Source organism: Salmo salar, chromosome 16, assembly GCF_965601325.2.
Source record: "Salmo salar chromosome 16, fSalSal1, whole genome shotgun sequence".
In the NCBI taxonomy this organism is placed as follows: Eukaryota; Metazoa; Chordata; class Actinopteri; order Salmoniformes; family Salmonidae; genus Salmo; species Salmo salar.
Genome location: NC_138306.1, coordinates 72876616 through 72891845, shown reverse-complemented (window position 1 = coordinate 72891845; position 15230 = coordinate 72876616). Strand labels below are relative to the sequence as shown.

At 44.3% G+C, this 15230-nt stretch overlaps 3 protein-coding genes across 14 annotated transcripts in view; 2 read left to right on the top strand and 1 right to left on the bottom strand.

Annotated features, from left to right (window-relative positions):
* Window positions 1-3055, top strand: part of LOC106574534 (mitogen-activated protein kinase kinase kinase kinase 4) — a 45165-nt gene extending 42110 nt beyond the window's left edge. For all 11 annotated transcript variants that reach the window (XM_014150483.3, XM_045697679.2, XM_082962878.1 and 8 more), the window contains 2 exons: window positions 212-351; window positions 490-3055. In XM_014150483.3, coding sequence (XP_014005958.1) covers window positions 212-351; window positions 490-573 — 224 coding nt within the window. In that variant the 3' untranslated portion in view covers window positions 574-3055. The remainder of the gene's footprint in view (window positions 1-211; window positions 352-489) is intronic.
* A 2934-nt stretch (window positions 3056-5989) lies between these two features.
* Window positions 5990-10248, top strand: LOC145861131 (putative ribonuclease ZC3H12C). The gene is made up of 2 exons (XM_082962873.1): window positions 5990-6298; window positions 7341-10248. Exon 2 carries the CDS (start codon window positions 7663-7665, stop codon window positions 8110-8112), a length of 450 nt encoding a protein of 149 aa, XP_082818999.1. The 5' UTR covers window positions 5990-6298; window positions 7341-7662; the 3' UTR covers window positions 8113-10248.
* A 1165-nt stretch (window positions 10249-11413) lies between these two features.
* The window catches only part of LOC106574536 (radixin), a 35780-nt gene continuing 31963 nt past the window's right edge, over window positions 11414-15230 (bottom strand). For both annotated transcript variants that reach the window (XM_014150485.3, XM_014150487.3), the window contains one exon: window positions 11414-14717. In XM_014150485.3, coding sequence (XP_014005960.3) covers window positions 14553-14717 — 165 coding nt within the window. In that variant the 3' untranslated portion in view covers window positions 11414-14552. The remainder of the gene's footprint in view (window positions 14718-15230) is intronic.

Here is a 15230-nt window from a genome sequence, read left to right as displayed (position 1 = left end):
GAAAAAGTGAAGGGGTCTGAATACTTTCCGAATGCACTGTACACACACACACACACACACACACACACACTGAACATGTTTTAAGACATATACACACACACAGGAGTGGCTTGTGGTGAAACTAAGTTGTATACCTTTCATTTAAGTAAAAGTTCTTTGCAATAAACACACACACGTTCTTACTAACTTGATTGTCCATCTGTGTGTGTAGCCTACATTAGGTCTAACCAGATCATGGGCTGGGGGGAGAAGGCCATAGAGATCAGGTCTGTGGAGACGGGACACCTGGACGGGGTCTTCATGCACAAGAGAGCCCAGAGACTCAAGTTCCTGTGTGAGAGGAACGACAAGGTGAGTTCTGCGTACAACACACACACACACACACACACACACACACACACTCTTTGCTTACTCGCTTAGAGATGTTGACAATGAAGCTACTCTCTCACACTCACACACTCTCTCTCTCACACTGTCTTTGTCCTGCAGGTGTTCTTTGCGTCGGTGCGCTCTGGAGGTTCCAGCCAGGTCTACTTCATGACCCTGGGCCGTACCTCCCTGCTTAGCTGGTAGTGTACACACACACCCAGCAGCATGAAGACAGCACCCCTCAGTTTATTACCATCATAATGATGACTCATCACAACGATTATCTTGAACTTGACGTACAACTGGAGTACCGAGCTTCACTGAGCTCTGAGGCGGCGCGTTACCTAGAATTTCACCTGTTTCAAATAAGAAAAGACAATTGCACGATAAACGGACTGAAATCATGAAGGGGAGGCCACAGGGTCCCTATAGGCTGATGGGACTGTGTTTGTTTGTCAGTTGGTAGTGCTGTTATCATGCCCATTGGCCACTCTGCTCTGACAACAGACGTTCTCGGCCCCCAAACCCTACTAGAGCCTTCCCTTCCCTCCTGCACCAATGGGAGTAGGGATCTGAGCCCGACTTATTCAAAACACTGGTAGATGTTAATGTCTCTCTATTGGGAGAAGAGAGAGGGGCCTGTGTGTGTGTGTGTGTGTGTGTGTGACAGAGGAGGATCGAAAGGGAGGAAAATAACAAAAGATGAGAGACTGTTGCGGAGGAAGGGGACCTTATAGCACCAGACAGGTGAAAGGTCATACAGTAGTTTGTTATTGTGTTTAGTCCAGGTCATGTTCAGGTCAGCTTCTGTGTTGAGCGTTTCTTAGATCAGTTCCTCTGACTGACGTGCCGTTGACACCACATGGTTCCATTTTCAAATGTGTCGTGCTTGACATTGAAAATGTAACTTTTTTTTGTTGTCTCTTTTTCACTCCGGCCTTCCTCTTGATAAAGGTTAAAGACAGGGTTAAAGTATAGAGAGAAGTTTCATAAAAGACGTGGACTTAACCCTTAATAGGACACTGCAACCTTATAGGGGCCTTTCCAGTCCCATATACTCCTGAGGGTCTTTTCCAGCCTCCCTCGACTTTAACGTGCCACATTGCCTCTCCTTGGTTGTGTTGGAAGAACTGTGAATGGGTTGATATGTACAGTAGACTCTAGAAAACGGTCTGGGTCATGAGTTTTGACTTTAACCCAGCATTTGGTAGCATGATGACCAGGGTATTCAATGGAACAAGTGTCAAGATTTAAATATACCTTAAAGATTTGTAGATGAAGCATTAAAATCCACAACATATCCAAATGTATCAGCAACCACAGCTTTCGATTTGTTTATCATTTTAATGGGCCCCTCCACTGAATTCAGGTTTACGTTTGTGGCTACTTGTACAATCTGTTGTGACAAATGCATTAGGTTTTGCTCATCACTCCTACAGGAAATGTATCAAAGTCTGACATTTGAGTGAGATTGAATTAATAAATGTAAAACCTATTATGAAGCAGCATGGTCCCCATTTTGATACATTTGTGAAATCGTTGTAATTCGATGTTGGACTCTTTAATACCAACAGACTAACATAGTCGGGTAGCTTCACCCCCCTCAGCCTGTCTGCATTATTTTAGTATCTCGACTCTGGCAGAAGGGGACATTTTGTTTTGTGCAGTCTGTCCCAGTCCAGGCAGTAGTATGCTATGGTTTAAAGCAACATGACAACAACCTGGAAGCTTTTCCAAACCCCCAGCAGCTCCTGGTTTTATTTCCTTTGTTTTCCTCTCGCCTCTTGATCCAACTAGTGAGAAATGGGACTGCACTTGTTTGTCCTAATGTTTCCTGGTTAGCCTGGGTGCCAGTCTGAAGGTGCGTGGAGGAGCTCCACTGTCCTTGTCTTCTGAGATACTGGCACCACGGTTAGATTGTTTTGTATGTGTATGGACAAACGTTTTTTTTAAAGAATGGAAATCATAATGTCTCTAGGGTTACATGTCCCTCCAAAGCTTGACCCTCTTACAGTGGACTGTCACATCCTGTTTGGGTGCGATGATTCCAGGCCTCTCTAAAGAGGCCTGTAAGAATTTAGAAATGAGATGCTTTTTCCTCTGCAAATCTGTGAAACGCGGTGCAATGCCAAGATGGCACAAGTCACACATTTTAACAGTGTTACAAACCACTACAGAAAGTATCGCTAACATTTTTAACAACTAGATTTAGTTTGTCATTTTTATTACCCTTATAATTATGCGACTGCAGTGGTTTTTAAAAATTAATGCACACATTATGTTGAAAATGTTTACAGAGGCAATGTTTTGTTAAACCAATGTGCATCAATATAAATATTTATGGTTTGTTTTAGGGCAATTCTCCCTTTTTTTTAGCTTTTGTATCATTTGGAGGTTCATGTACAGGAATAACCCTCGACCTCTGTTCATTCACTTTTCAAAAATGACAAAATTCTGAGTTTAAATCACTGATTTTCCTGGATTACACAGCAGTGTGCCCTTGGCTGTGGCAATGTTGCAGCAACGTTGTGACAAGGTTCTCTGCTGCCCAGGTGCCAGGTGACATGTTTTCCTCAAGTGTTTCTACCATGCTACTCTAATTTATGCCCTCTGTGTATTATGGGAATTATTGTATTTTCCTCAAGGTCTTTTTTCCATTGAATAAAATCCTAAGTAATTTACTAAATTGCGTGGGGTAGTTTTGTAACACTTTAACATAAAGCATTCAGTCTTCTCTATTGTGTAAAATATATGGGTGGCTGTAAACAAATTGAATGTCAAATTTAATCTGAGCCTAAGAAACATTATGGAGATATTGTATTTTAAGTGTTCCAAATATGATAACATTTATACAAACCATGTAAAAGAACCCCAAGTAAATGTTGCATGACATTTCCAAAATGTAACCCATTTAATTAAAGACTAATTAAAGACGTGTACTTCTGTCAGCTCACCACAAGATGACCCTGTACCACACACTGCTCCTAGCCTAGCCTGTCTGCTCTAGCCTGTCTGCTCTAGCCTGTCTGCTCTAGCCTGTCTGCTCTAGCCTGTCTGCTCTAGCCTGTCTGCTCTAGCCTGTCTGCTCTAGCCTGTCTGCTCTAGCCTGTCTGCTCTAGCCTAGCCTGTCTGCTCTAGCCTAGCCTGTCTGCTCTAGCCTAGCCTGTCTGCTCTAGCCTAGCCTGTCTGCTCTAGCCTAGCCTGTCTGCTCTAGCCTAGCCTGTCTGCTCTAGCCTGTCTGCTCTAGCCTGTCTGCTCTAGCCTGTCTGCTCTAGCCTGTCTGCTCTAGCCTGTCTGCTCTAGCCTAGCCTGTCTGCTCTAGCCTACCCTGTCTGCTCTAGCCTAGCCTGTCTGCTCTATCTCCCTCCCAGACAACTCGAGACGGATGTTTATGTCAAGCATCAGCAGGTGAACTGCATCATGACAAGAAATGTTCAAGTTTGGGCCACACGTACAAGAGCCATACATTTGACTAGCCGTTTGTATGTAGCTAGCTTGGACGATGTTACTGGTGGTTCTGACTGTGTCATGATGCTTGGTATGAATTGCACGTCGAACTTAAAAAGGAAGCAGCAATGCCGCAGGCGGTCTAATCCTGTCAACGCTAGCTAACTAGTTAGGTAATCTACAAACGGTATCATTTTGCAGCTGTCAACTAACACTGTCTCCTCTTGTCCATTCAGCTGTAAGAGAGAGGGGCACCTGCACCCCAGACATGAGCATGGAGGCCTCATGAAAGATTTTGATGTTTTTTAACAGAAGCCACCATTCACAATTGGGCGGGCTGACTGACCGGGGAGTTGCCTGGCCTGGGCAATGGGTTTGCTTGGCCCAACAGCTGGCCCCGTCCCATGAGGGTCTCTCCCTTTCTCCTGCCTGCCTCCAGGTCCTCACCCTTGCCCCCATGGACCACAACACTCCTGCTACTGCTCCTCACTGACCTGGCCCTCTGCCAAAGCTGGAGGCAGCCGGTCAAAAGTAGTCATCAGTGGTCAAAAGTAATTAAACTGATAAAATTATTAAACCTGTTTTTTTTATTGGGGCAAAAATAATTTTCTAAACATTTCCTGAACTTTCCTCCTGTTTTGTGCCTACTGAACATGACAGTGTATGTTGACTGGAGGTCAGTGGTGATGTGGAGGCCAGTGGGGTCAAATAAATGCTAGATGCTATTAAATTACTATTCTAATTCTATGACGGTGGCCATACTCTTCTGCTCCCTTTGACAGTGGTAGCGCAGGGTCTTCTAGTAAAACTTTCCCTGACTCTCTACTTCGCTACTTGTCTTTTTAACCCTAATTTGCGTAGTTCAGGCCTATTGCCCTAGGCCTGTTCCTGAGTTGAAAAAAACATTTGAAACAAAATCTTCGTCTAACCGTTGAAACTGTTTGGAGTGCTGTGTTGAAGACCTGCTGCCATTTTGAGGAATGCCAGCTATTTGTGGCCTGAGAATGCAAATCGGGGTATAGGTGGACTTCCAGCAGTTGTTGCTGCAAAGACACCTGTTTACTTTAAGCCGAGGGGGCAGATGGTCTCTAAGCCGCTGTAACAGAGATTGGCTGGCAGCTTACGGTCAAAGGGCTACTGCAGCGTTCCCCAACTAGTGGCCCGGGGGCCGAATTTGATCGTAAGCAAAGTTTGAAATGATTGTTAAAGTGAAACACATTTGTTTGGACTTCTTGTGGGCAATTTGCAGTCTACAAATTATTTGTAATTATGTTCTGGGCCCCCGACCATCTGCTTAAGAAGATATTGGCCCGTGGCTGAAGTTAGTTCGTTGAAGATTCCTGGTGTTGTTAGACTGTTATACAGTACCATGGGTCAGCTTTACTCTTTTGCCTCCAGCCCTCAAACATCTGCCCAGGCTACTCTGCTCTCCTCAGCTGCTGTGGTTCTATTACACAGCCATGGTAATACTGAGTGCTGAAACACAACTAACACAACAAGTCACAGTTGGGGGCATTTTACTTTTGTTTGTTAAAAAAAAAAGTTATGTCCAGTGCTACCAACTCCGTTTAAACTTGCTTTTGTTTTCTCTAGCCTAAATACATGCAGTGTTTATCCCAACTTAAAGTTCAGGAACTAAACTAATTCTTTGTGCTTCGAAGTCATTTCCCTTAAAGTGTGCCGCCCGCAACAAAAAGGTCCCCCTTTTCATACTCATTCCAGCCCACCCTACATGCCCATCCTGTCCCCTTTCACCCCACTGCGACTCCCCCCTCCCCTCTTGCATTCTCTGTAAGGACATGCAGTGCTTTTAACATGATTTACCCCAGCAGAAGTGTGTAACCCTGACCCTCACCCCAACCAAGCCAAAAACAAAGGGGTTAGAGTGGCTGCAGTTCCCCAGCTAGCCAGGTGTTCCTCACCCCAGGCCTGTGTTCTAGTAACACTGGCCTCATGTTGCAGCTGCCTGCATGGCTCCCTTTGTCTGCTTCTATTATTGACCATACACCCCCTCGTTGATTCATTGGTCACACAGGGAAGTCCATTTCAGAGTGACAAGGGCTGTGTGTGTGTGTGTCTCCAGTCTGTCTACGCATGCCTATAGGAGACTGGGTTCATATGCGTCTGCCCGCCTGCGTTTGTGTGTCTCATTGTGAGGTCACTGCACTCCCATTGGTGGAGCCAGGCAGCCAGTGTCTATCCGAGGAATGGTCGACATTGTAGCTCCATCTGTTGAGCCACTCATTGTTCAACCTGCCTGGCTGGCTTGGGAAAAAACTGTGCCTTATGATAAACACGCTATCCTTGGATTTTGGGTTTGAAGAGTAGGAAGCGTATGGAACGTGAAATACTAAATTTTTTGCTCTGTTGAGCAGGGATCTATGAACTTCTAAATGCTTTCTCTAATGGGGGAATGAACCAAGTTATTTCCTTAAGGACATTTTACTGAGGTTTGGCTGTTGGATGTTCTGCTGAGGTCAGGGTAAGTGGAGATATTAGGCCTAACTATTTAACCTATCTTTCCCATTAAACCATGTAGTCTGTTTCAATGCAGAATTTCAATAGGCTTATGTCAAATGTCTTCTGACGGAATTATAAGAGTTTTAAGAAAACAAGTTGCCATGAGCGTTTTGTAATGACATCAAATATGTTAGTATTTAGCTGTACCCAATTAGGCCTTTGTGTAATTTTCCCTTGGAATGTGTAGTGATTTGTGTTTGACCAAGGGCCTGTCTCTTCACCAGTGGAGTGGTCACCTTTGAACACATTGTCTCACCGCACCTGTGTGACTCGTTTCTCTTTCTTATAGGGCTCTCACGGGGCTTTGGGGCCCCGTGAGAGCCCCAAAGCGTGACCACCAAAGGGTGTATGTTATGAGACACTGACTGTGCAAATTTTTGTTTAAACATTTAGTTTATTCTGGTTTTACAGTTTAGTGAAAAATAACAAATCGTGAGGAGGTTGTAGCAAGTTGTGCTTCACTTCATACTGAAAAGAATAATCTATTGGGATAGTCTGAATTTGATCTAGATATACAGTGCCTTCAGTAAGCATTCATACCCCTTGACTTATTCCACATTTTGTTACAGCCTGAATTCAAAATAGATTAAACAAATTCTCACCCATCTACACACGATATCCCGTAATGACAAAGTGAAAACCAGTTTTTAGAAATGTTTGCACATTTATTGAAAATGAAATACAGAAATCTAATTTTCATAAATGTTCACACCCCTGAGTCTACTTTGTAGAAGCACCTTGGACAGCGATTACAGCTGTGAGTCTTTCTCTTACAGCATTCCACACCTGGATTGTGCAACATTTCCCCATTCATTCATTAATCATTGCCAGACAACCATTTTCAGGTCTTGACATAGATTTTCAAATAGATTGAAGTCAAAGCTGTATCTTGGCCACTCGGGAACATTCACTGTCTTCTTGGTAAGCTACTCCAGTGTAGATTTGGCCTTGTGTTTTAGGTTATTAGTCTGTGCAGGCTTCCTTCTCTTCACTCTGTCCGTTAGGTTATTGTGGAACGAACTGCGTGCCAGCGCCAAGACCTCTGCCACCTCTACTAGCGCCAAGGGCCAGGCTGGCCGGGCTGGTGAAGAGCCACAGCGTGCCCAACAATGTAGCGATGGGCACCAAGAGAGCTTCTGTCCCCAAAAGGCAGTGGGACCCCAGCATCCGGGCGCTGTCCTACGGCGAGGCAGAGGACAAGCTGAGACACGCAACAGCCTCTGTAGTGGGAGTGTTACTTTTTCCCCTGCCCCTGGAGGACCCCCCTCCTCTGCCCTCAGCGACCCCCAGGAACAGCCACCGAGCCTGGGCAGGGACACACCCTACATGACCCTGCCGCCCCCCCACCCTGACCCCTACTCCTCCAGCTGTGACCCTCCAGATCTGAGCTACTACTCAGTGACACCGGCCCACTCTGGCCTGGCAGCACGGAGGAGTCCGGAGTGCTCCTTCCCGCTGGACACGGACCTGCGTCTGCTGGGCTCGTCAGACTGTGGCAGCAGCGGCTTTGACACGTACGGAGAGAGAGCCTCCTGTCTGTGCTGCCCGGGCCCTCTGCTGGACAAATACATCCATCATCATCAACACAACCGCCTGTACTCTCAACACTCTGCCCCCCTGCTCGAGCCACACCACGCCACCCCCCACACTCACACCTCTGCCCTCCATGGCTATCACCAGAGCCTGTCACGGGGCCACAGCTTCCCCCACGATGAGCCCCCTGACCCTCACCTGAAGCGCCTTCTGTACCCCCTCCCCTCCAGCACCAGGCCATAGGCGCCCACTCCAGCTGCCCTGGAGACTACCTTTCTGTGTCCCAGTCCGGCCCCTACCCTGCTGGCTCCCCTCTGGGCCGCTGCCTGGCCAACACGCGGCTGGAGACGCTGTCAGACTCCCGGCTTTACGAACGCTCCGCGCTGCACCCCAGGAAAGCCTTCTCCTGGGATCCCTACTGCAGCCAACCCCCTCAGTCCCGCTATGAGGCCTACCAGAGACCCACGATGTAGGCTGGGGACACACATCTCCATGGGGACAGACCACCCTACTCCTCTTAGCCATCCCGCCCGTCCATGCCCCCCAACCACATGCAGCAGGAGCCCCCCCGCCCTGAGCCGGTGCGGGGGAAGGTCTCCCTCAACCTGTGTAACATCTTTCCCTCTGAGCTGGTGGGCCGGGTTATGGGAAGGAACCCCGACGTGACAGACGCCCAGCAGCTAGCTGCTGCCATCCTGGCTGAGAAGTCCCAGTCCAGCTTCTGAGTCCAGCTAGCCTACTACTCTACCCTATTCATAACAACACTTAGTTGTAGTTTTGACAATATAAGGGTTTGAATTTGTTTGACTGTACATTTGTTTGTGGATAACTTAGTGTTAATCGTGTGCAGGTGAGGATGTGCGTTGATTCACAAATCACTTTTTCTCCGCTGTTTACCACATCTGAAACATTTTTAAAATCACTTTGGAAATGTAATCCGAGGGCTCTGATTATATGCCTAGTCTTACTTCTATGCTATATTTTCTACTCCATTTGTAAATATTCACCCCCAAATTGATGACCATTTATCAACAGAATATTGGTTGTTGGGGATATGCAACATTTGTATATCTGTATGTCTAATTTATTAGTTTTCTGTTTTTCAGTGCTGTTTGTGCCTGTTGTTGTGATAGTAGGTGGCTGAGTTAGTCTTCTCACTTGAGAGAATGTCTAAGTACCTTGCAGTAGTTGTAGAGACGGGCACGTTCGTCGACCTTGTCTTGTTGTCCATCTTAGTTTTAGTAAGTGACGTCTCTGGCCACTCGTTTTGTCTCCGCCTGCAGCTGCTGCAGACACAGTAGACTCGAGCTCAAATCCCAAGTCAATTCCCTTTGGTTGTTTTCCCTGAAGACCTATCCGAAGGGCTCGGAGCACTTGGCTTGATGTTGACAATCTGTTACAGTTACCGGCACAATTCATGGTAGACAGAAAAAGGCTTTCTTTGTTGATACAAATTGTATCGTTAATTTAGGATTATATACCTGTACATATCTCTGTAGGTGTTTAATCGATTCATGAAAAGCTGTTTATATATAGCTGGTGCATTTTGAATAATACTGTATGAGATTCCGGGCAACATTTGATTATTTTTAGACATGTTTAGGAATATTAATCAAATTAGATACATGAAAAAAGGTGGGTTGGCTACGTCTTTCGTGAGGTATTCTGACTTTTTTTGGGATGGAGAATAGCCTAGGCTGGGTTGAACCCATGTGGCCAGCTAGGTGAAATGAAATGGGTAAACTGTTGCCTGAAATATGCAGTGGGTTGGTTAAAAAAAATACAACTTTTTATTTTGTAACGAAGAACCTTCTCTCTGGCACTGTGTGTCAGTGAGGGCAAAAAGTAATGCCTTTACACGGCATTGTGCTTATGACACATGAAATACTCTGAACCATGTTCAGCAAACTGTTTTGTTAACACTTTATTTTAATAGTCTGTAATAAACCATTTAAGGCATTTATAAAGTGTGTTCACCATTTATTAATCATTATTCCCACATTTATAACCCATTTACTAAACATTAGTTGTATTTCTGCAGCCCCTAATCTAAAGTGAGCGCTATTTATACATATTTTGAGTGACCAGTGTAATTTCTCCTAAAAAGATGGGCTTGATATTTCAGCAGTACCTGGTAAAAGAATAAACTGACAACACAGGATATTTAAGGAAATATATACACTATGATTTATAAATAGTGTGTACTGTTTGTAAATGCCTTATAATTCTTAGTTTATTACGGACCCATAAAATACCCATGTTTTATTCAAGTGTTCTTGTACCATTTTTTTTTAGCTTGATTTATCAGTTCTTTTGTATTATATCAGCTTTACTTCTCCATGCCTATCAAATATAGTATTGGCTTGTATTCTTCATTAACATTTGGTTGTCATTGTGTCCTTGTTTTGTTGGAAAAGCATAATCTTTCAGTCAGATGTGATGAGTTGTCCTACACTATGATGCAAATAGTCAGTCATTGTAATTTCTAGAACACCAGACTGAGAATTTCATGTTGTACTAGAATAACATTTACTCTGTTACAGATTGGAGTTTTCCTTTCATCTAATTCTGAGGGCAGAAACAAATGTGATTGGTTAAGTTTAGGGCTGGGTTAAAAAAAATCAAACACACACCAGGCTTCAAACCTCCGGCCTCATCAAGAACCTGTGACCACCTGATCCCTGTCCCAGTGCACTGCACCACTTGTTTTTTTTCCACATATTTAGACTTATAACTGAAATCACATTTCAGTTCTAAGTATGTTGGAAAATAAGTCTAATTTGGATTTGAACTGGCAACCCTGTGTGACATGCTCTTTATCCACCCCCAAGGCCTTATTTGACTCACCTGTATACGCTGCCCACGGACTGACATGGGTTCATCCAGAGATGGACTGTAGTGCCCAAAAGCCTGTTTTAGCATGGGCAGTGCCATTGAGGCCTTTCACCATTTTGAAGTAGTCAGCAGGGTGGGACTTCCTATGGGTTAAGGAAGGATCACATAATTCCATCCAGGTCATCGGGAGGGGTCACCCATTGAACACTCCATAACTGCAGGTGGCAGTAAATCACCAACCTTGGCTGTATGCACCCTTTCCATTTGTTTGCCGACTCGTAGAAGAAAATGAACTACTTGAAAGTGGAGATGGCACTACCCGTGATCTGACTCCATGTCTATGGTTTAATCCAACCATTAATTCTTCCCTTGAGGTCGAGCTGTCAGAACAAGTTCAAATAAAGAAAAACGCCAATGAGCCAAATATTCGATGTGCAACAAGTCAAAGGCAATTACTGTAGTTCATTTGGCTTTACCTTTCATGTTGTAACCAGATATGACACTGCTTTTTGTGAGAAAATGTACATTAACTGCTCATTGTATGTTCTTGTTATCACCAAGCATCAAGATGGCTTTGTCTGCCCTGCATTAATTAAACCATGACTGAGCAGTGTTGTTAATGTCTAAAGAATGACTTACATTCAAAATCACTTAAACATATTTTACTGGTGTCAGAAATCTAGTTTTGGTTTAAATGATTGGTACACAATTTGTTGTTGAACTTTTATTGTGAAACCAAATGGACTGAGGTCCATCTGTGTCTTTTATCTTACAGAAACACTAGTTTAAACATAAGGAAAAACTGAACTGCAAACATGACAGCTGTTTCCAACAGAGGCATCACTGACATGGTTCTCATTGGAGGTCAAACACAAGCGGGCTAACAGGCTCAGCCAATGGGAAAAGCCCAACTCAAAGCACCCTGCCCTAAATATGGGGGATGCTGGCATGTAGAGTTCTCTTTTCACCTCCAGTGAGCAACTGACGCATGCTGGTAGTTAGTTTGATCTTGGAACACATTACAAAAATAACAGTTGGAAGCACAGTTTTTTTTTTTCACCTGCTATGGCAAATAAAACCTCTATTTGGACACTCTCTGGGTTAACTAAAAGGCAGGTTTGGGTCAAGCCCCTTCAGTGTCCTCCGGATCCAAACAAGTGCTTTATTTTATTAAAACTCTGGCTTTAAAGATCTCAACTTAAACCAGCTGTCTAGTGTAGCATAAATAATCACTTCATCCGATTGTAAATAAAAACTTAACACTCCGGTTCGTTCAAAACACATCAGTAACATTTATCCACAAAACTGGAGTTAATGTGAGTTGGATCGAGTAAAAAGGTTGTGTGAGAAAAGATCAAGGTCTGAAAAAAAGTAATTGGCCTGTTCTCTATTCCCACTGAACATAACATTTAAATCTGCAGAATTCTAAGATTGAGGTGGGGGAGGTGACCCAAGAGGTTGGGTCCCTCTAATGAGAGCGAATAGATGGGGGGCACATTCACCTCTGACATCTGCACCCGTCTGTCTCTTCACAGTCCTAAAATGGTGGCACTCTGCCATTGGGTTTCCAGCCATCCTGCTGACAGCTGTGGCAGAGAACGGTGAGCAGATCTGTCCAGCAGCAGAGAAGAAACATGACGGTCCTATTCTGGCCCCAGTTGGCTGTCGGCAGAGAGATACAGGTCCCGGGTCAAACCAGCTCCACTACCACAGGACACCATGTCTACACAGCATGGGTCACTGAAGTCCTCAACCTCACTACTGCACAGTATCAGAACAGTCCTCTACAGACTCACAGCCCTGTCCTCGGTGCTGGATTGGCTTGGATTGCTTGATCTTCTGAATAATTTAGGTGTAGTTACAGTTCAGAGAAACTTTAACACAAAACATAAGGTAGATGTATCAAAGAGGCCACCATGTAAAACATTTTTTGATCAATCGTCTCCACTAGTGACACTTCAATGAGTCACCGCTTGAAAGTACATCTGGCATAAAAATAGCATTCTTATTTCGGTTGAAATGTTAACCAATAAAGCAACATCGCCTCTTAGTCTGAACTAGTCAAGCCAGTCAAAACTCAGAATCTGTGGGAGGGGATTGAGACCGAGTATTTGATTGGTCAGTCACTGTGGTTACAGTATTGAGGTAGAGATCTGTTCTCTGACGAGGACTGACGTTTTCATGTGCTCTCCCAGCCAGAAAGACAATGGTATACCTCTTCAAAAGTTACGATGCAGAGACAGACATACTGGCACTCTCACAGCACCTCTGTCCATCTTTCCTGGGCCTTTGTGAGCTGGTAGGCAGTGAAAACCATCTATGGTGACTGGACATGAAACACTAGGAGTCAGCTCACAGGAACTAAACTCACAGCTTTCACTCTCTTCCTACCCGTCTCTCGCTCACACACACCTAACCAATTAGCTTATCTTCACCATAATATCAGCTTATCTCCGACCAAATGTGCTTAACTACAACATTATGTATCCTTGAGCACCAAATCACGCTATATTCTACAACCTTATCACGTGAAATCATTGGCTTCCCATTGGAGACCAGTAATTTATTAATCAAGACTCGCACCTCTCCCCAAGACTGGTGTAGTGGCTTTGCACTGAGTCTAGATAGTAGGGCCATTCCACAAAATGACTTCCTTTTGCATCCCTTTGATATTTTAAGACGAAATGGTGCATCGATATAGAATTTTAAAAGCCTGTTCTTTTCAATGAATTGCCCTTTAATATAGACTCCACGGTAAATTCAATAAATCATATTTTTTATATGCATATAAAGACTTACTAAAGTGGAATAAATTCAGCATTCATCTCCGTGCAGCCTCCGACTTCCAGGAAGACTTCAACCCACTTAACATCAACATTTCTCCAGGTTTTCACCATCATTGTTAAGCAATAGTTATTTTGTTGCTTTGACAAAGTAATTTCTGAAGACTTTATTTCATGCGATTCATTTTAAGGTTACAAAAAACCTGGTCTCTCATTTTAAGGTCAACCCTGTTACGACAACTGAACTCTCACTTTAATATGTTGAAAATATTCCTTTTTAAATATATTTTTCTCCAAAAGAAAAATGGAACATCTAATAGTCAAATCATAGTGTAAAAGCAGGAGAGCTGGTTCTACTCTTTTTGGCCATTTTGTGGTAGAAGACTGAGTGGGTCGAGCACAACACGTCAACCCTGTTACCCATGGACTCATTTGTTTTAAAACAATTCAATGTTTTGAAATTGTTCACAACATAACTGAATGGATCGATCCCCTAACTAACACAAGCCTCTACCAGCCTCGGACCGATCTACCTTCAAAGTTTACAATGAGCACAGAGAACTTTAACAGGGCTTCAATAAAACGTGTCAGAACCATAGATCAGAACAAAAACAAAAAAAGGTTCTGAAAGTACCAGACAACATGAATACGTTCAACTGAAGATAACAGAGTCAGTAATACTAAAGCTTTGCATACTAGCTTACCGGCGAGAACAAAAAAAAGCTTCCGATAGCCTTGTTCGCTTAAAAATCCAATCTTCCCCATTTTGGTTTTTCTTGTGTGTCTCCATATTAGATATTTGAAAGCAAAGCACAGACGTATTCTTTGCAATACAAGGAGGATAGCATGTTCGGAACGGTGCAAAGCGTTGCTTGCGCCCGATTGGGCGATTCCTGATGGCGATGCGGGCAGAGCTTTGGCAAAGTTTGAGGCGGTGGCTGCCGTGCCCTCTGGAACCTTTGCGGGTATGGGTACGGGGAAAAGGGGGGAGTGTAGGAGAGACAGAGCCTGTTGCTTTGACGAAAAGCGAGTCGCCAATGGACAGATGGGGGGACCAAGACCAGATCACATGGACTCAAACTCGTCGATGCGCTGCTTGGTGTTGCCCAGGCGGATCTGACGTAGGGTCTTGTACTTGTCTCTCCCGGCCTTCACGTTCTCCGCGTGAAGCATGTCATTCCGGGTCTTCATGGTATCGTCTATGGCTTCAGCCAGCTCCGAGCTCAACACCTGGGGAGGAGAGAAAGGGAGAATAAAGAGAGGTGATTGAAACCTCTCAATGACAGTTAACACCATCCAGCAACTAAACAAAGCCCTTTAAGGGGAGGTCATCAGGTCTTGGTGTTAACCTGTTGGGGCTAGGGGGCAGTATTTGCACGGCCGGATAAAAAAACGTACCCGATTTAATCTGGTTACTACTCCTGCCCAGTAACTAGAATATGCATATAATTGTTTGATTTGGATAGAAAACACCCTAAAGTTTCTAAAACTGTTTTGAATGGTGTCTGTGAGTATAACAGAACTCATTTGGCAGGCCAAAACCTGAGAAGATTCCAAACAGGAAGCGCCCTCTCTGACCATTTCTTGGCCTTCTTTGTCATCTCTATCCAAAACAAAGGATCTCTGCTGTAACGTGACATTTTCTAACGCTCCCATAGGCTCTCAGAAGGCGCCAGAACGTTGAATGATGACTTTGCAGGCCATGGCTGAAAAACAGTACCGCATTTGGTAAGTGGTCGATCT